Source organism: Etheostoma spectabile, chromosome 15 (assembly GCF_008692095.1).
Source record: "Etheostoma spectabile isolate EspeVRDwgs_2016 chromosome 15, UIUC_Espe_1.0, whole genome shotgun sequence".
NCBI lineage: Eukaryota > Metazoa > Chordata > Actinopteri > Perciformes > Percidae > Etheostoma > Etheostoma spectabile.
Window position 1 is genome coordinate 3,707,805 of NC_045747.1, and position 20,913 is coordinate 3,728,717.

General features: G+C 41.1%; 1 protein-coding gene across 1 annotated transcript; it reads right to left on the minus strand.

Moving 5' to 3' along the window:
- Window positions 1–737: 737 nt before the first annotated feature.
- usp7 (ubiquitin specific peptidase 7 (herpes virus-associated)) lies at window positions 738–19,634 on the minus strand. The gene is made up of 23 exons (XM_032537837.1): window positions 19,550–19,634; window positions 15,249–15,353; window positions 14,324–14,522; window positions 12,319–12,457; window positions 11,913–12,001; window positions 11,674–11,782; window positions 10,895–11,025; window positions 9,234–9,288; window positions 9,063–9,143; window positions 8,637–8,727; window positions 8,459–8,541; window positions 7,829–7,938; window positions 6,937–7,093; window positions 5,753–5,897; window positions 5,346–5,476; window positions 4,734–4,841; window positions 4,242–4,376; window positions 3,613–3,714; window positions 3,189–3,294; window positions 2,424–2,491; window positions 2,030–2,130; window positions 1,388–1,541; window positions 738–809 (listed from the first exon to the last, which is right to left on the minus strand). The coding sequence occupies exons 1-23, from the start codon at window positions 19,632–19,634 to the stop codon at window positions 738–740; spliced, it is 2,556 nt and encodes an 851-aa protein (XP_032393728.1).
- Window positions 19,635–20,913: the final 1,279 nt, after the last annotated feature.

Here is a 20,913-nt window from a genome sequence, read left to right on the forward strand (position 1 = left end):
TGAAGAATTGCAGCAGGTCCCGCAGCGTTCCCTCATAGTTGTGTCTGAGAGGATTCCCCGGACCGTCCCTGTACCTGGCCACCACACCACCAGGCAGGGGGGGAGGTTAACCAAGGGGAGGAGAGAAGGGTGACACGGGAAGAGAAACAGGGTATGGGGAAAAAAAAGGAAAGAAGGAGAGAAAAGAGGCAAGCGGACAAGAAAAGAGGGGGAGGTGGGTGATCAAGAGGGAGAGACGAAAAAAATTCAGAGAGATGCAGAATGGAGGGGGAGAGAGGATGGGAGGGAGGCAGAGTGGGAGGAGTTAGAGGAAAACAACAAAGAAAGGTGGGGGGGGACAGGTTACGCAACATTTCTACTGATAACTGCAAGTAATCAAATCAGTTTGTATGTGGTGCTTTAGTTCATTTGCACAGTTAGTTTATATGCAGCAAAATAAAAAAAATAGTATTTCAGGAAAGTCTGATGATTATTGTGATCAAACCGTTCAAGATATTTTGCTACACGTAGCATAAAAATATTATACACGCACATTCTTAAAAACCACATTGTATCACTTCATAAAGCATGAATAATTTTCAAACACCAACCAGAGCAACACTGCACTGATTTTAAAATAGAAATAATTAGTCCACAGCAAAAGCATAATCAGTTAATAACAAAACAAGTTAAGCTGTGCGTGTAAGCATGTGTGTGTCTGTGTGTGTGTGTGTGTGTGTGTGTGTGTGACAAGCCTCCTACCCCTGTGACTTGAAGAACTGCAGCAGCATGGGATCTGTGTTCAACCTCTGCGCTACTGTCTTGGCCACCTGACAAACAAACAACACAAACATTACAAGTGGGAGTCACCACAGGCCTGTCAGATTTCACCTCTGTCTGCTAACTGAAATGCCAACAGGGAGACTACAAGGAAAAGGGGAAAAAACATGACAGACAAGAAATTTTAATGCATCACGCCCAGAACAGGTTTAAAGCACAGGAACATTTAAAAAGATATTTTTAAGCTCAACTCCCTGATTGTGTTTTAGGGCACAATAGCATCCCCCCTGATCCCCAAATGTCCTCCCAATCCATGGCTGAGGTTTCATATAGTCTCACTTGACCAATTTAACATATGAAAATTGGACTAAAATTGTTGTTAAGGATATTAGTGATGAAGACATGTATCAATTTCAACAGCAGCTTTTTTGGACACTTTTTGTCAGGGTTTAGTATTAACACTAAAGAATAAAATACCAATGTATTTTTCAAAGACCCTGATTATTTTATTTGGGAAGCTGTTGTATTCCTTTCATGTGAGCTGATGCAAACACACTGAAACTACTACCACCTTGAACTGAAACTACCCCCCCGCAACATGAATTCAAAGTACCTGAATGGCCCATACCTGAAAATAGTTCATGCGGTTAGAGAGTGTAACGACAAAGCCAGGGTCGTTGTGGATGGTTTTGTCACAGAAAATGACGTCCACTCTGTGGTAGAGATCCCGGAAATAGTCCTTGGCAGTAGGCAGCTCGCTGCTGTCGTTCTCTGGATCGTCTCTTTATGATTGGAAGAAGGTAAGAAGATGGATAATTAAGGTAAAGAATGTGCAGCGTTGGCAGGAGGGCAGAAAAGACAATGGTAGGGACAAGTCGGTACACACAGATGCGACACGTTGGGGGATAGAATTTGCGAGAAGACTTCCTCTAAATGCACACACTCTCCTATCATACCCCTGTCTTGTTTCTCTGTATTCCATCAGAAATACCAAAGATACAGAGAAATGCAAGTCCACTGTCTGTCTCTTCTCCACCAGCTGTCAATTAGCACGACTTGTGGTCAAAAACTCCACACTCCACCTTTGATTCAACGTAAATTAAATACATAATTTGTAATGATCCCCAGTGGGGAAATTACAATATCTACATGTTTACACTGATATATTGTTCACAGCTAGCCTCAAAACAATTCAGCCATGCAATTGTTCTAAATACATTGTGATATAAATCAGCTCACACTGCACATACAGCAAATGTAACACACTTACTTCTGGAAGACAATGATGTCCCCGTCCATGAGCTCATCCAGGGCCTTGTCCAGAGAGACATCATAGTCCTGTATCCGCTCCGTTAGATTGGGTTTTACTTCCTGTAACACACCAGGCATATGGGAAATGTAGTCAAAATGAAGCTGGTCTGGTAAATTCTCATGAGTATTTGGCTAAGGATGTGTAAACATGCAACCAGAGGTGGGTAGGTGTGACAAAAGGGTGATGCTGCATATGACATATGTGTTAAAGTGTGAACAGGAGAGTTTGTGAGACAAAGCTTGTGTGCCGGATAGAAGAGCTTGCGAGTGTGAAAGAGCGGGTGAAGAGTAAGAACAAGTGAGAAAAAGGCAGTGGAATGTGCCAGTAAGTGAGTTCTACATAAATAGATCACCTCATAGAGGATAAGGCTAGTTTCCTGCTGAAACCCTGCTCTCTCACACATGACTGGTAGAAGGTCTCCTGGTTACAGGGAGAAAAGAGCAGAACAGAAATGGGATTCAAACTTTAAGTTCAAGGCATTTTTTTTTTGTAAAGTATGACAGTGTTTTATGCTTAAAATAGACTCTGACATTGCCGCCACTTACTTATTTTGCAGGATATAGGTGTGTAGATATGTCCACAATAATTTAAGCTTCTGGTTTTGGGATCATACATCTTCAAGAACAACATGACATCATCTAAAATAGGAAGCGACAAACATTGTTTCTACAAAGGTGGAAACCATACCAAAGGAATTGCTTACATTACCACCAATAGTATTAAAATTAGAATACTAAAACACAAAAAGGAGTTCTTAACCTTGTAGGGCTACTCAAGTTACATAAAACTACTCATATTCTATTGCATTAGTCAGTACTTAAAAAAATGTTAACAATAACAGCCAAGTGATCATAACCTGTGACGCAGCATTTCTAGTATTTGAGGTTGCAGTATGCCTGTGCCAACACAGACTGAATGCAATGTCAGTTTGAAACAAATAAAACTTGTGACAACTAAATGGTGGAATGATGTAGAAGTTATGTTGCACTGCCATAAGTTTGAAATTGACAGACATTTTCACCTCTAAGTCAAACACAATTTCCAAAACAAAGTGCCACATGTGAAACGCAACTGAAACTGACACTGAGCTAAATGATGTTTGACATGTGAAACTTACGGTCTTTGTCGAACTTGGGTAATGTTGCCCCACTGGCCGCCATCTCTGGATCCACTGTCTCCAGAAATATTGTCCAGGGGTTCTCATTGTCACTCAAGTCGATCATCTACAATGCAAACATGCACCAACTTCCATAAAAAAATCCATATTATAGACAAGAGTGGAACACATTCTCATACACAGAGTGGTGTACGCGTTGCCAGGCACTAATTCTCATGTTATAAAACATATATAGACTTAGGGGGGTGGCCTCCAATAATCAGTGACTATGCGCACCAACAGATCTTTAGGTTACTTTAATAACGCTGGTTCTGAGTAGCATGATTGCATGAGGTAAAACAGCAGACAAAACGGTTTCCAAAAGTGTCCAATGAGTCAAAAACAAGACACAGGTATGACAGGTTTTCCAGACTCAAACACTTACCGACTTGTTGCAGTCAGCCTCGTAGTCGAGCATGGCGGGTCGCTTCGTTCCATTGCTCCGGGCCTGCATGGGCCACAGCCTCATCTGGTCCTGTGGGAAGCCCTACGGAAAATCAATAGAGTTTAATTTAATTTGCACTTATAAAAAGCTAAAACGGAAAAAAAACAGAAAGGTGGAAAGTAGCAACAAGATGGGTGAAAAACAAATCCGGCAGATAATGAGAGAAGGGTTTGAAAGGAGTTTACAGGAGCGGCGGGAACAGTCATGGCATCGCTCCAGGTTACAACCATTTAGCTGCATTCTGTGACCATTTATGAATAAAACTTCAAACTAATATGTCTTTAATTTCCCCCACGTCACCGAAGTACAAGAATCAACTGTTGATCCGTGGACGGGTCTATTAGTGCAAGTGTGTATACATGTGTTTTGCTCTACACTGGTGACTGGTTGTCTAACTTACACATTATAGTACAACAGAAAAAATCAAAAAGCCTACTCTCTCTTAGATGAGGAAGAGTTGAGTGCAATAACTCAATATACAGTGCATGTGAGATAAATACATTTCAGTAATAGGCTAGTTGCATCAAGGACACACAACATCCAGTATTTGACACAGTTGCAACTCTCACCATGGTCTGGGAGAGGGTCTGGACAAACTCTTGCAGCGTAGAGCTCTTCAGGACCTTGAAGACTGTGTACTTCACCTTCTCCTCATCATACATGTCATTGCCCTGATGACCACAGAACTGGTCCTCTGTTACAATCTGTCCAGTGGAGGAAGAACAGTTAGTCAGTAACTACTGGTAAATAATACAACTTGGAGATTTTTTTTTCTTCTTAGTGACACATTTCTATACCTTTTCAAAACACTACTAGAGTGCATTTTTGTCTAGAATTGAGCCACTGAGATCAGTTTAAACAATGTGGAAGAGCGTCTTCCTATTGTTCCTCTTCTTACATGTCCAGTGAAAATAAACATTAGCCTTCTGTCATGACTTCATACTAGGCCGGATAATATAAAAGGCAGTGCAGCTGACATCTTTGAACAGGATAAACATTTATCATTTAACAAGCCCTTTCCTTATTATCACTCACAGCTCCTCTCACCATCTCAACCACACTGTCTGCCACAGCTCAGCTAGAGTGCGGACGTTCTTGTCTGCTGCCAATAGGTTGCTCTCAGTCAGAGAGGTGTAGTTGGCCATTTTGTTGTTGACTTGGAGAACCCTCTATGTGCCAATATAAAACTGTCAAAACAATGTGTTTTATTTGATAGGTTCCATTGTGTTCCATCATGGGCCCAGTCATTTTTATAACATGAGATTTCTTTGTTAGAATCTGCTGGTCAGAATAACGGTAGTTTCCATTCAACATACTGTATCTTTCCACTTTTGCAAGTATTTTCATGTTAAAACACGATATAAATTAAGTTCCATCTCAATTCTAACGCAGTTACGCACCTTTGCAGACTTAATGTTACAAGCAATACATCCCTCAAATCACAGTGTGCAACCAAAGCCTGCAAGCGCCCAATCGGCTGGTTTTGGTACAGCACTTCCATGTAAATGTAAAGGAAGCTTCCAGGTTCCCACTGTACCTTCCGGTCAGTGGAACTTTCCTAAAGCCAAAATGGCCAATGTATTCTCCTCACACTTACTATTTGCACTAAGCAGCTTACATTAGCGAACTCTGCAAAGCATCAGAGCACTTAAACAGAAGTTGTGGGTTCCTACCTGGACTTGCATGTAGAGGTGAGCCTCTTGGCGCTCCTTCCTTTTCTGTGCCTCCACCCTTTTCTCCTCCTGTAGACGCTCCACCAGCTGCTGGGGGATGTCCACGTCAGTCATTGGCTGGAGCACCTCGCCTGGGATACAAAGAGAGGTGCAAGTGAGAATTATTGAGCAGACAGTAACAGTTTACTATAGTCATTAAGATAGTAAACTAAGGTTGCCATTATGAAGTCACCAAATGACAAAGTGGAAACCGGAATTACATTTCCCCCACGTATGTATGTAGGGTTACACGTAAGGACAGACTAGCTGAGGCAGCTCAGGATGATCTTACATGCATTAATGGGACAGCACAAGCTTTGCTTGAATATTATCCAAAAAGGCAGAAGTAGAGACAGTATGTCACTTACTGAGCTTAGACTCCCGGATGTAGACCAACATGTATGCGTTGGTGCAGTGGCGCACTGAGAGGTCATCATCATGTCCACCATAGTTGTGCTCTATGGCCTCCTCCTTGGTGCACCGCGACACTACGTCATCATCAAACTTACACCACTGGAGAGGGAGAAAGAGTGATAGACAAGAGGAGGGGGAGGTGGTTGTGACAGAAGGATGGGTGTGGCCATGGAGAGATGAGGAGGAGAGGGGAGGAAGAAGAGGATAAGGATAAGAGGGGGAGATGGGGGCAAGGGAAAAAAGTAGCCATTAAAGAAGATGGGAGCAAAAGAGAAAACCAAAGATCACTTAATGTCAGGCAATCAACCCTAATACCAACATGCAAATTCATAATGCTGAAAAACTCATTTACCTGACCATATTATTTTATAATATCTATAAACTTCCCATTTAGTAGCGTGGGCACCATCTACAGAGGCCTATGCACGGTGTTGCGCCAAAGCGTAAGGGTTTTAGGTAAGCGGATGTTTGAGTAGGTTTAGATATACTACTACTACTACTACTACTACTACTACTTCTTCTTAGGATATAAACATTTAACATTGCTTGTGAAAAAAAAACTTGATTCAGTTATACTGCTGACAGGCAATAGGTCTCTCACTATGTAGCTAATTCAAAACTGGTTTTGACATTCAGCAGTAAGATCCCCTTCTGTCAAGTTGCTTATCTGACCATTAATTGTCATCTCTGAATCTGAGTGAGAACCTCAGCAGATGCGTCACCTGGTTTTTAACACCTTTAGATATTTTTGGATTAACTGTTTCTACTCATTTGTCATTTTAGCGGTTACCTCTAAGGTATATAAAATAACACTACACAAACCCTTTATGCATTTTTAATGTGGTAAAAGATTCTGATACTATAAGAATGATTACTTCTAGTAATTGTTTTGTGTTTAATGGCAGCCCTATAGTAAACCAGTGTAGAAGTCCACTAATCAAATTAAGTGTACTCATCTTGATGACAAAGTAGATCTCATATCTAAAGAAGTTGAGCACCCGCGGGTTGTTTTATCACAAGTAATAAAAGGCTTGCAGTAATAATAGTGCAAAAACACAACCCTGCCCACAGGATTTTTGGTGTAAGGTGTATAAAAAACTAAAAAAATTGTCCTCACTATTGGTTCCTTGACACTGACTTTGCCGTCTCCTTTTGGGTTAAGATAGACAACATAGTGACCGCCGTGGTTGTCCCCGCTGTGTACAAGCACAGCATGCAGAATGTAGTTGGCTGGGTCCTTGGAGTCTTGCTTCTGAAGGAACTCATCCAGGGGTAACTGATCAGGAAACTCAAACCTATAGAGGAGAGAAGAGGAAGGAGAAGCCGAGAGGAGCAAATAAGGGTGTGAGAAGTGTGAGAATAGAACAGAAAGGGAAGATGGCAAAAAAGGATAAGAGGGGCATGGAGGGAGAGATTGGAGAAGAAAGAAGATGGCAGGCAGGAGAAAATGAGAGTGAATAAGGAGAAAAAAGTGAAGGGTGAGGCAGAAAAAAAAGATAAGAATGAATTGGCAGAAAAAGGCAAGAAACAACATATTTATGCAAGAAAGAAAGACAGAGTTTAAGCGGTCATGATTCAAGTTCAAATGTGTCTGTGTACACATATACACAGCCCTCAGGGGTTCAGGTGCCGGTGGAAGTGTCACAAGGATGACTCAAAGCTTGATGACACGCTTCAGAGGAAAATTAGCTATTCTGGATGACTGTGCATTTGTATATTCTGAACGTGTCACATTATCCTGGTGGCTTATTAAAACACCATTAGCTCCCCCAAAGCTTTACACAGAATGATATGGCCTACAAGAAGCACTCTCAATGACTCACTTTCTCATCGTCTTAGTACAGGAGGTCAGGTCATGCTGTTAAGAGTGCTGGCTCGAGTGCTTTTTTTTATTTATATAAATAGACCGATCCATTAAAATATGTCAATATGGACAAGACCATCTCTAAACGTACAGTATATGTCTATCCACCCCTACTGACCCATTGTGTAACAATGAGAGATCTGAATCAAGCAGGACTGTGTTTTACCTGTCATTAATCTTGATGTTTTGGTCAGTTTGTGGGTCATACATGAACCTCATCAGCTGCAGATGGAGGATTGGAGGGAAAGTAAGGAACTTCACTCCCTTCTCTGCTTCCTGTGGTACAAATAAACCTTTTAGGCATCTGGTCAGGACATCCCATTGACACTCATTCTCCAACAACCCTTAACGTTAGCAGCATTAGGCAACACCAAAGCACTTTTCCTCTTCGGTCCCCCTACAAGTTGGAAGCGGAATTGTCCATTACTGCTGTCTCAGAACAGATCCACTACCCGATGTGGCAAACTTGAATAGTGCGGTTATAGCCAATAGCGAGCCACAAAGCGAATGCAGAAGTGCCGTTCACCCTGTTACGAGTTAATAAAACCCTAAAACGGTTTTGGAAACATTATTTTAGGTACAAAAGAATCTTTGGTGTTGCTTAAAGTAACTTATGTTAACCAGAATTTCTCATTGTCCTTGTAAAGTCACTGGGGTCTACCTTTTAAATATTAGCTAAGAATACAAATGGAGATATAGCAAAAATAAATAAAAAGATAATGTAAGCAAACTAAAATAAACTGGAACATGAAGAAAGCACATAAATAATTTAAATCCAGTCACTGTGAATCCTTACCTGCAGGCCATGCTCTCCTGCATCGTATTTGTTGTCTCCATCTAACTGTTCGGTTGCAACATAATCTTTGAAAGACTCGAAAACTGGAATTAAGCAGAAAGCATAAATGAGATCAAGAAAACACCACTGTTCCATTGTTTGAGAAAAGCCATGAAGTTATGCTGATGTTGTGACTCACTGTTCTTCTTTCCTTTTATGCTAAGTTGGATGTCATAGTAGTCCTCTATCCGCTCTGACCGGTAGTCCACATGCTTACACTGGATATATGACTAAAGTAGAACAGACACCCACGGGTCAGGTTGTATGATACAATTGACAAAAATATTATTTTATATAATTTCTTTTCGATTTAACTTCCCTCTATTCTTAAACCAACTTTTTTCCGGCTACATCCTAAGCTCAGTTAGACAACTTCACATCATCACAAACAAACAAAATCTACATCAGTATTTAGGCACTCGTATCACTATGCACTCTTACATCACCAAATAAACATAATTCGTCTTTTTGAAATTGAACTCTGAGTAGAGAGATTAATTTTATAACAACTACACAAAATGTGGGGACAAGCAGACAAGAAGAGGTAGAGAGAGAGAAAACATACCACCATCTTTCCTCTGAAGAGCTTAGGGATGGTTCCCTCAACACAAGTGCCTTTCATTTTGTTCTCCACATTGTCCAGGAGCTGCAACACACGCACACACAATGAGTCAGTCATTACCCAGCATGCATACACATACAAGCCCACATTCTTTAAGAGTATGAGAGAACTCACCACTCTGCACAGCTCCTGTACATCGTGTTGCATGAAGCTATCTAGTGTTTCCCATCTTCCCACAGAAAAAAACAAGAAACAGCAAGGCAGTTAGATACAATACTCACAGATCAGGAAATATGTGTGTCCGTTAATCATATAAAATTAAACTAAAAACAATATTTTAACAGTCTTAAAGTGCCATCGGGCCCCAGCAATGGAAGCTGACATCAAAGCAGCAAACCAAATCATCGGACATCAGGCAACATCCTACAAAGTAGTGCAAATATCTTCCTGAGGTATGTCACTACAACCCCACCTTTAAGGTTTTGAGCATTCCAATGTCAAAAAGAAAATACACTCACCGGCCACTTTATTAGGTACACCTGTCCAACTGCTCGTTAACACTTAATTTCTAAGCAGCCAATCACATGGCGGCAACTCAGTGCTTTAGGCATGTGACATGGTCAAGAGAATCTCCTGCAGTTCAAACCGAGCATCAGTATGGGGAAGAAAGTGATTTGAGTGACTTTGAACGTGGCATATTGTTGGTGCCAGAAGGGCTGGTCTGAGTATTTCAGAAACTGCTATCTACTGGGATTTTCACGCACAACCATCTCTAGGGTTTACAGAATGGTCCGAAAAAAAAAAACCCAGTGAGCGGCTGTGGGCGAAATGCCTTGTTGATGCCAGAGGTCAGAGGAGAATGCCAGACTGGTTCGAGCTGATAGAAGGGCAACAGTGACTCAAATAACCACCCGTTACAACCAAGGTGGCAGAAGAGCATCTCTGAACGCACAGTACGTCGAACTTTGAGGCAGAGGGCTACAGCAGCAGCAGAAGACCACATCGGGTGCCACTCCTTTCAGCTAAACAGGAAACTGAGACTACAATTTGCACAAGCTCATCGAAATTGGACAATAAAGATTGGAAAAACGTTCCTGGTCTGATGAGTCTCGATTTCTGCTGCGACAGTCGGATGGTAGGGTCAGAATTTGGCGTCTACAACATGAAACATGGATCCATCCTGCCTTGTGTCAACGGTTCAGGCTGGTGGTGGTGGTGTCATGGTGTGGGGAATATTTCTTGCACTCTTTGGGCCCCTTGGTACCAATTAGCATCGTTGCAACGCCACAGCCTACCTGAGTATTGTGCTGACCATGTCCATCCCTTTATGACCATATGTACCCAACTTCTGATGGCTACTTTCAGCAGGATATGCGCCATGTCATAACTGGAATCATCACAGACTGGTTTCTTGAACATGACAATGAGTTCGCTGTACTCAATGGCCTCCACAGTCACCAGATCTCAATCCATAGAGCATCTTTGGGATGTGGTGGAACGGGAGATTCGCATCTGGATGTGCAGCCGACAAATCTGCGGCAACTGTGTGATGCCATCATGTCATATGGACCAAACTCCCTGAGGAATGCTTCCAGCCTTGTTGAATCTATGCCACAAATTGAGGCAGTTCTGAAGGCAAAGGGGGTCCAACCCGTTACTAGCATGGGGTACCTAATAAAGTGGCCGGTGAGTGTACATACAAAATGTAACAAGTACAGCACTGAGCCAAAAAACAACAACCATAAAATAATGGATATAGTTATCATTCAAACCTTCATCTGTGTCCCCTTAAGACAAAGGAAAAGTGAGCTGTCTATAAAGAAAGTCTACACTACCCAAAGGACTTGGTGAGTTTCTTGGTGCCAACAGGTTTGTCGCTGTGTTGCAGCTCGTAGAAAACCCTCTGCAGTGCTAGCGGAACGCTCTTGGACGAGTCATCTCCCTCTGTGGGCATCATGTACACCGCCTGGGAAGAGACGGGAGGATTCACACAAGGAGTTTGAGACAACAAAAAACTCTTACATGGAAGTTTCTAATTATTACAGTTTTGTTAAGGAAATTACTGTTTAAACTCGGGCTGAACGATTAATCGTTGTCAAATTGAGATTTAAAAAAAAAGTGATTAGGTGAAGACCACGATTAATCAAATGTCAATATTTAGTTGAATGTTTGGTGTAACATGTGCTTTAATATTTTTTTACTGTATTTGTTTTTTCAAAAGATACAAGCTGGAATAATGTGAAATATCACAGTTTGATTACAGAAATGTCCCATTTTCAGTGGATTTTTCATTTATTTTTTATTACTTAACATGATGGTAGAACGTGCAATATGGTGATGCTGCTATTGAACTGAGGCATATCAGAAATGTTTTACGTTGAACTGATTTTTTATTGGAATTGTTTTATTATTAATAATTTTTGCATAAGAATAAAGAGCAGTTTTGATGGTGTTTCATGTTATAATGCTCATGACGTTGTTTTACCTGTTACACATTGAACATTGAACTTTAGCTAAACTTTTAAGAAAGAAATCGCGAATCGAATTGTAATACAATATAGGGCAGAAAAAAGAAAAAAAAGTCAGTCACACACATGCAGAGATAAAGCCATACCCGTCGTAGCTGGTTGGTGAAGAAGAGTGTCTGTAGAAGGCTGTTCATGTAGCAGGTAGCTCCCTGGTTCTTTAGTCCTACATAGCCTGTGTGTTTCTTAGAGTCCCATCTGATAACAGAGAGAAAGCTAATGTTATTGTTATAATTCAAAAAACCTGGAGAGAAAATACAACCTGGGACCATTGTAGAAAACCCAACCCTGAGAGAAAAGACCCCAGAGAAAGTGAAGAGCTACATACGCCACTCCATGCGGGGCATCTGCCTGGACATAGACTTCAAATGTGACTTTGTCATCATCAATAAAGCCCCTCTCAGGATCAGTCACATCCTGAAACACAAGACAACCAAAACAGTTAGTCTCAATAGGAAAAGCATTAACTTATAATGCATAACTTTATTTATGATTAGGATGTCCAAATAGACTATGAGCAAATAGCATTGTGCTGCACAAACATTACAGCTCTTCTAGCACAGCCTCATCTTTCCACCCAATCAACAAATAACCGAATATGGTGTTTATGCTAGAGTCTCTTATGCGTGCCGTCTCTACCAGTGTCTTTCTTTGGTGGCTCTTGTCCTATGAAAAAAACATATCTGGCTATTGATATTAATCTGCCATTGCTTACTGTCTGTTTTTGTACTTACACTCCAGGACATGAAGTTAGAGAAGCCCCAATCATTCTCTTTGTGGAAGAACAGATGGCTGATCCTGCGGCTAAAAGACTTCTCATCGTCTTTGTAGTTGATGATCTTCAGCATGGCCTGTGCGTGGCACGACCATGACCTGAAACAAAAGGCAGAAATCTTTGAACAATTGTGAGGCAGAAGATTTTAAAACTGATTTTACCATTTTCTTACTAACAACCATACTGGCATATGTATCCCATGATGTGTATTTTTTTTATACAAATCTAGTTGCAGATTTAACCCATTTTGTTATTAAGGGATTCTGCCGGCGTGGTGGAAGATTTAGCCGTCTAAGTGAGTCGTGAGTTGTGTCTTGGACACAATTCAGCAATCCATGAAGCAATGAAGATTTAATATTGCTAAGACAAAAGAATAACCATGCTGTTAGTGACCTGTGACCTTGATTTATTGCATCTATAAAGTAGCAAAACAACCTGTGGTAAACAGTAAGTCAAGGAAGCAATTTAACATAGTAACCAATTATATGATCAAAACGAATTAAACAAATAAAGGGGAAAGACAAGGTGACAGGGCCTCAACAGCTAACTTTAACTAATTTCATGTTCATTGGTACCCACTTTGAAAAATACATTTGGACTAAAAAGCCACAAGGTATAAAAAGTACTTTTACTTAACTAGAATATTAAGCCATAGGGATTACTGTCAGCAATACAACCAAAGTGAGGTTTGAAAAAAGCCTTACAAACCTTTACATAGGGCTGGGCGATATGGAGAAAATACAATATCACAATATTTTTGACCAAATACCTCAATGGCAATACCGCAACAAAATTGTAGCGTTTACTATTGGTGCTTTCACAAAATATTTACACAATGAGATGTTTGATAAGTAATCATCGGCAATTTGGATATAATGACTGAGTGGGTAAAGGCATATAATAGAACAGTTACAACAGTCTGGTACGTTCAGTCAGTTCAATCAGTTTACTGTAATTTAGCATTTAAAACCAGGAACAGACACCACTTATGCCATATTACAATATCCAAAATCTAAGACGAGATCTAGCTTCTGGTACAATAATAAACACTTATTTTTACAGTGTATGGTAGAGCCCGACCGATTTATCGGCGGGTCAATAAGATTTGCCAATATTAGGAGTTTTCCAACTATCTGCATTTATAATGACAAATAAATGATTCTGATAAATAAAAACAGAAAAATAAAAAACAGACGAAACACCCTTCAACCACGTTACGAGTGCTGGCGCTGCATAGTTTGTCCACCAGAGGGAACTTTATAACGTCCCTGTTGGCAACGCTGATTTTTTTGGGGTGTTTTTGTTCTAAGGACATTGAGTTTTATATCTTCAATTTGTATTTTTATATATTTTATTTATCAGAACTTTGATATATTTTGGTGTTCCTCTCTGCTGTTGACAATTAAACAAAGTTTATTTTTAAACTGCATTATCAATATTTTAGTGAGGACTCAAATAACTACAAATAACTGATAGGAAAATCTGTTTTGTTAAGCGTTCCTGGATTTTTTTAAATTATATATCGCCGCATACATCAGAATATCTGATCAGCAAATATTTGTACCGTTTTTGGCCTTAAAAATCCATTATCTGCCGAGTTCTACAAGATGGGAAAAACTAATTTCTGTCAAAACAACGCTACGACGGATGAAATGACAGACCTTCTTCAATTTGTAATGGTGGATAAAGCTCCTGTAGAGGGGTTTGTGCCCATGGTGAATTTACACTTTAAATGAAATTGGATTAAAATTGATTGATAAATTGATCAGTTTGGATGACCTGTGCAGGCCCAGTCTGAGACCTCAGCACTCAGTCAAGCAGTGCAGCAGAGAAGAGACAGATAGGCAGATAGTTTGTTATTCAGGAACCACTATTTGTATAAAGGTACCAGGACCATCAAAAGTTTTAGGAATGTGCCTGTGTGCAATGCCCCCCCAAATCCCTCGTCCCACAAAGACACCTACGTGGAATCTGATTCTGCATTACACTGCAGGAAGAAGCCCACACTCTTCTGGTGTGGCCGGTCGGGATAGAAGCGCGGCATCACCATTATCTTCCACGGAAGGTTCCGAACAAAGCAGGACGGGCTGAGCACAGACTCACTCAGGCGGCTGAAGCGCTCTACCACAAAGCGGAAAGTCGCTTCTGACCGCCAACTGGTGTCTGTGAAAAGATGGAGGGTGACGAGAAAAAGAGGGCAGGGCAGATGGTGAACAGACTAAACAGGTTTCCTCCAGCTTTTACTGACAAGACCAGGTGCAAGCGGTAAGTGGATTACAACTTGTGTGAGACGAACAACTCCACAGTAGGCCTGCACGATTCGGGGAAAAATATGAATCACGATTTTTTAGCTTAGAATTGATATCACAATTCTCTGCCAAACAGAAGTGTAATTTTTTTTTATATATACACACACACACACACACAAACCATGACAAAACAAATTTGCAGTACAAAAACAGATTTTTTTTGGCACTAATAGTACATTGCGCATCACCACAAGCCTGTAAACCTCGGGGCTTCAATGAAGAGGAGGGAGAGCACTGCAGAACTTGGGAGAGCTTTAAAACTCACAGAAGAAAGTAGTAGAGTTTGTGATGCAGTCAGCTCGTAAAATTAAATGAGAATCAAAGTCATAAAAAAAAAAAAATAGTAAATAAATTTTGAAATATTTTTTTTAAATCGAAATTTAAAACTCGCGAACAGGGTGAATCGAGATCACAATTTTTTTAACGATTAATCGTGCAGGCATACTCCACAGCCAATTAAATTGAGTAATTCACAGGATGACGTCAAACCAGTATCATTACTTATGACAATCACTTTCACAGCACAAGCTTTGAAACAAACAAAAGTGTTTGTAATCATGTTTGTACACATCATTCTCACCGTCCTCCATGTCCTCCTCTGTGTTGTTGTGTCCATCTGCCATGGCCACGTTACCATTGATCACTGGGTTGGCCGGGATTCTTGGCGGGTCGTCTGTGTCCCCAGCTGTGCAAAGAAAGAAACAATATGATAAGACTGTATAGTTCCAGCAGGGTTTCTTCAATTGGAGGAATGCAGACTGATGCCTTTGCTTTGCCAACTATGTGACTTCAGCATGTAAGAAACGAGGGGTCAAAAATGACAGATTATCTGACAAAGATCAATACAGTATATCATCAAGACCTAAAAAAGTTATACAAGGCGTCCTTAGAAATGTGAAAATAGTATCATCTGTTTACCTGTTATGTCATATTCGAGCTAAAGTAATAATGATTTAAAACTAAAAGTTGTGCTTACAACAGACATCTGGTAATTACTTTTTATGACTGTTTATGACTATTTTATGTCTGGAAAAAGGGAAATAAATCATTACAATTCATTTTTATTTTCTTACAATACTTTTATATGTAGTTTCATCCAATGGTTGTTGAATGATGGGATATTTAAGGATAGATTGTTCTTAAAAAGCTAATTTTGTCAGGTTTCTGTGAATATGTCCTCCCTTTAAAGCAGTACACATTTATAATCTGATAATTACCATTATCATTTAAGGCATAACATCAGCGTCAACCGATTAAAAAGCAACAAAAAAAAAAAAGTTATTTCTCAACTACTGTCCATCTTTATCTCCTGCACCTCCACACATAGTGATCGGTCCTCTCCCCTTACATTGGGAAAACCCTGCTGAGACAGCATTAAAAGTCTTCTTTCCCACACTGTGAGTCAGGGTGAAGGCAACTGTGTGTGTGTGTGTGTGTGTGTGTGTGTCAAAAAAGAAATGCAACATTAAAATAGACTGGGTAATTATGGACACAATGCAGGATTAGGCTGCATGTACGTACGCAGGCACGCGCATGCACGTGCACGCACGCACTCAAATTAGGTGTCTCAAGGCACAGTTCTTATCTATCAAATTGATGACTGACAGAAAGAGAAGCTTTGAGTAGACTTAAGAGAGTGAGTAAAATCTGCTTGGATCCTGTGATGACACTGAGGCAACAGAAGCCAGACTTGGGAAACTAAAGCATTTACATGAGCACTCAGGCATAGATCTCCAAATGTGTTAATGTGCCAGTCCGTCTCTTCCACAGTATTTCATGTGCATCTGTGATCCTCGTCTTCCTCCCAGCTGACAGACGCAATGGTGTCAGTTGTGTGTGTCTCCAGGTAACATTACTGACCGAGTCCTCCAGGAGACTGCCGTTGTTTCCTCAAGTGGATTACACCCTGCTAATGTGGCCTGTCAGTCAACTCCATGACTACTTCTTGTCCCGCCCCTACTATTCTGAAACCTCTGCATAGTACATCCAAATAGATCAGTCACTGAAATTTACACAAGCCAGAGGTGGATGTAGTTCCAATTACTTCATATTAGACAAAATCTGCAGCATAACGTAGTACTTACTGTCACTCAAATTAAGCATGAGTCTGGAGGGTGAAAATCACAAGCATCTCAACCCATGGGATTTTATTATTTATGAACATACTATACATTTCTAAAACGCATCACAGTAATTGATATGCTGCCATGGTTTCATTACAACTAATTTCTAATCAAGTCTGCAGCCTCTGGACTGAAAACGGTAAATAAAAGCTGTCATCATCATCAAGACACATTTTTTCCTATGAAACAACTATATGCTGAGCAAACAGAAAAACAACTCCAGATGTGTGTTTAACCTACAGCAACAAGGTTACAAAAGCCTGGCTGATCTGACACTTACTTGGCCCTAAGAAGCTGAACCATTGTTTGAAGCATCAGACCACCTTAAAGCGTGTGTCTCTACTGTCCAATTGTTGACCGATGCAGTAATGCACCTGAAACAAAACCATGAAGTACAAATAATACCACTGAATGGAACTTTGAAACAGTTGTTTACTAGTGATGTAGTCCTTATTCTTGTCCTATTAGACAAATTGGGTTTTTATAAGAAAGATATATTTTGAGAAATAGCATGTTTGTTTTCTATTAATTTCCTATATGTTTAGAGATCCATTTCACATAAACACTATAGATTTTGTGGCAGTAACAGCTTGGCATCTTAGAAAGATTCCTGTGGCAAAACAGAAATTAACCCCACTGCAACAGTATGGAGCTGTATACCATAAAGGAAATGTTGTTATGTGTTGCTATAAACAGTCAGAAAAAAAGTTTATTATGTCAACTTGTTTTTACTGCCCTTGTAAGGCTGCAGTGCACTGGGAGAGAATCCAACAAGGGTGAACCAGCAACTAAGGGGTTAGGAAGTCTGGTGAGTGCACCTGCTTCTAATAAGATATGTATTCAAATAAACGATTAAAAATGTAAATGACAATTGGGCCTATATCAACTTCTGCTTATTTTTATAATTACATAAGATGTGCTATGTACTGTGTTCACTCCAAATCAAGCAACAATGTGTGTGACTGCGTGCGCACAGATAAAAAAAAAAAAATCACTAGGACCAAATGACGCAGTGATGCTGAAGGCTGCCCCAAGCCTGTGCTGTTCAAAGTTGACATTATAAAATGGTGGTGGGCTGCTATTCCGTGTGTAAAACGCTAACTAAACGGTAACATGTGTGGCCCTGACTACAAAGCTGACCAACAAAAACACAGATCATTAAAAATGGCGAGCTCCATGCCGTTTGGTCGTCCATACAATGAAGCAGCAAATCCCCGCGCTGCCTCTGTGCGGGCCTGGCTTACCGCAGCGGCGACTACAGTTACTTTCCAGCACTGCCACACGTTTCACATAACACACTGTTTGACGTCAACATGTAAACTAACAAACAACTAAATCAAAGCAAACATTCGGTCTACCAGATTGACATCTGCTCTACTGGCATGCTTAAACTTATTATACCGTCAATTTAGCAAATCACGATTGACGCATCTGCGTTAGCTTTAGCTACCTAGCTATAAACACTAGCCACAAACTCATCTACAGGCCGTTATTAGCCAACATTAGCTAATCACAAGTATTAGCCAACACGCTAAAATTAATGCGAGAAAAAAACATTAGCTATTATATTGTTCAACAGCAATTACAGACAAGTGACAGAAAAAAAAATCGAGATTTCGTGAGGCTGATATTCAGGGCCTAAAATTCGAGCAACAGTCGAATTGAACGTAGCAAAATACAAGGCACCATTTTGGAACGCCACACACCCCCTCCGTCCGTGTTAGCTGTTCGGCTAACTAGCATGCTAGCCAGCGAATAAATGTGAAGAAGCAGGCCTTTGTGCTAATTGACTAGCTTGAAATTAGCTGCCTCGTTAGCAATGTACATTGCGCTGTGCCATCTTAATGAACACATGGAGCAATAAAAAACACCCGGCACTGTCCGGATTAAACGTATATACAACACATATTACCCAGTCAAATGTAGTGACTTCGCATTTAGGGGCCAAAGTAACAGTTAACAATGTTGCTAGTTAACTGATATCGTTACTTTACAGGCCTGCATTTACAAGCAATCAGACGCGATGCTAACACATTTATCTTTTTGAAACGCTGTTAACGTTACCTGTCTAACGGCTATTAACGTGCTATATTTTTTACGTTACCAGTAAGAATAGCATGTGTTACTTTGCTCACGGAATAGCTAACATTGATGAGGAACGCAGGTGCCGATAACTGTCAAAATCAACCCAAAGCTCAGTTAAGTCAAAGTAGCAAGATTAATTTACCTAGCGATGGTTCCACGTTAATTGCAGACTATACAGCCACACTGTTTACAAACATTTACCGTTAACAACACTGGGCGGGCCTGGAATTCTACGACTGCATGTGGTCTCTAAACTGCGATGATTTGGCAAACGCATCTGAGAACTTGTTACAGCAAACGACCGTGGCCAAAAACAGTTTATTTAGAAATACGGTGAGAGATACGAATGAATGATTTGTGTGGCTAATATCTTACATTGTGGATGAACCGCTCGTTTGGGTTGTCTACATACAAGGCAATGCAATATTGCAAGCATACGGAGAGAAATCCAAGCTCCGTTCGCTAATAACGCAAAATGAGGTCAGCTCCACACAAGTATGCTGCAACGGACGCACAATCAGCAAAAATGCAGCCGGCTATCCTGGCTAGCTTCGGGCCTATGTGTTTACTGTTGAGATCAGCTTGCGCTAATGAAACTTAATGCCTTTCCCATTAAGCTGTTAAAATATAGGTTATAAAGTGTTTGTTCACTCTTATTGGGACCATTACTTACCTTCCATTTCCATGTCCTCTGGTTCGCTGAGTTGCTGCTCGCCGGCTTTCTGTTGCTGCTGCGTGTGGTGATGGTGGTGGTTCATGTTGGCAGCTGTTGTTGTTGTTGTGATGCGGTGCTCCCTGCTATCTCTGTTACCCTCGACCTTGTCCAGGGTAGGCTCTGTGGGGAACCGGGTTCTGGACTGCTGGTGAGGTGTGGTAGGATGCGAAGGTGGGGTGGACAGGTCGAGCCTCAGCGGCCGGGCCTGCTCTGTCGCGACCTCGGCCTTGTCTGCTGTCAGCGCCGGGGACTGAGGAGGGGAGGTCGGCGGGGGAGCGGGTAAAGAAACGCGGACGTATTTGCTCGCTATTCGCCCAATCTCGGCGCCTTTAGTGGGTGCGAGTCGCTGGTTGACGGTGGGGAGTGGGATGTATGGACCGGGGCTCCGAGGAGGGAGGCCCGCTGAAATTAGCTAAATCAATCCGGCTTTACCCCTGGAAATGTGGGGCAATAAGAAAACGCACAACACGACCTGCACCTTGAGGAACAAATACCCTGTTTATAGCTAGCGTTAAGCTACCCGACACTAGGCAGCCAACTGGCGATATAGGTACAACAACAATGAAAAATAGGTTCATTTGCTATACACACACACATTCAATAACTTTATCTGCAATATCCCCAGTCCGTGTGCTCCTCCGATTGTCCCTCGTCTGGGGAAGAGCGGAGGAAAAAGCTATCCATTCAAACCCGTTTCCAATACGAAATAGCACTAATGTTGATTTGGAAGTTCGCGTAGACGAGAGTTGCCACGGCCCGACATAAACCAATTCCCCAAACCGCCCCTAACACGATATACAACAAAACACGGCACGTCGTTGCATTTCTAGCTAACCTCTTGTTTCTTGTGAGGAATGTGCCCGGTCATACAACGTTAGCCTGAGCTGTGTGGATTTCAACCATAGCTCTAAACCCGCTTCTCCCGTGGTTTGTGATGTGTTGAGTCTGAGGTAAATCTCAAAATGGCGGTCGCGCTCTTCTCTGAAATGTCACATCCGCATGGAGCTCCAAACACTGGCCCATCCCCGGCCAGGTTCAAATCCATGTTAAATGATAGACATAAGGCGTGTGCACCGGATACATGAGAAATACAATAAAAAGTATAAACAACAAGTATTAGATGAGTGGCAATTAGAGAAATGACAATACAGGTCTGAGTAGTCTGGTGACTGTACGTTGCATTGGGGCCCCCAACCATGGATTTGCAATAACTTGAACGGGAAACATCATTGTCTTCATGTAGGAACAAAGTAGGACGAGAAGTTAATACGTTTATTCAATTAATTTACGTGTAAGACCTCGTAATTTTTATACTACAGTAA

What these genes read in the sequence shown, in the direction of transcription:
- usp7 (XM_032537837.1), bottom strand. Translation starts at nt 19,634, where the DNA reads ATGAACCACCACCATCACCACACGCAGCAGCAACAGAAAGCCGGCGAG. An exon ending in TCTTCAGAGGAAAGATGGTG is followed by an intron (nt 8,728 to 9,062) that starts GTATGTTTTCTC and finishes GTTCTACTTTAG; the next exon opens with TCATATATCCAGTGTAAGCA. An exon ending in ACCTCTACATGCAAGTCCAG is followed by an intron (nt 4,842 to 5,345) that starts GTAGGAACCCAC and finishes ATTGGCACATAG; the next exon opens with AGGGTTCTCCAAGTCAACAA.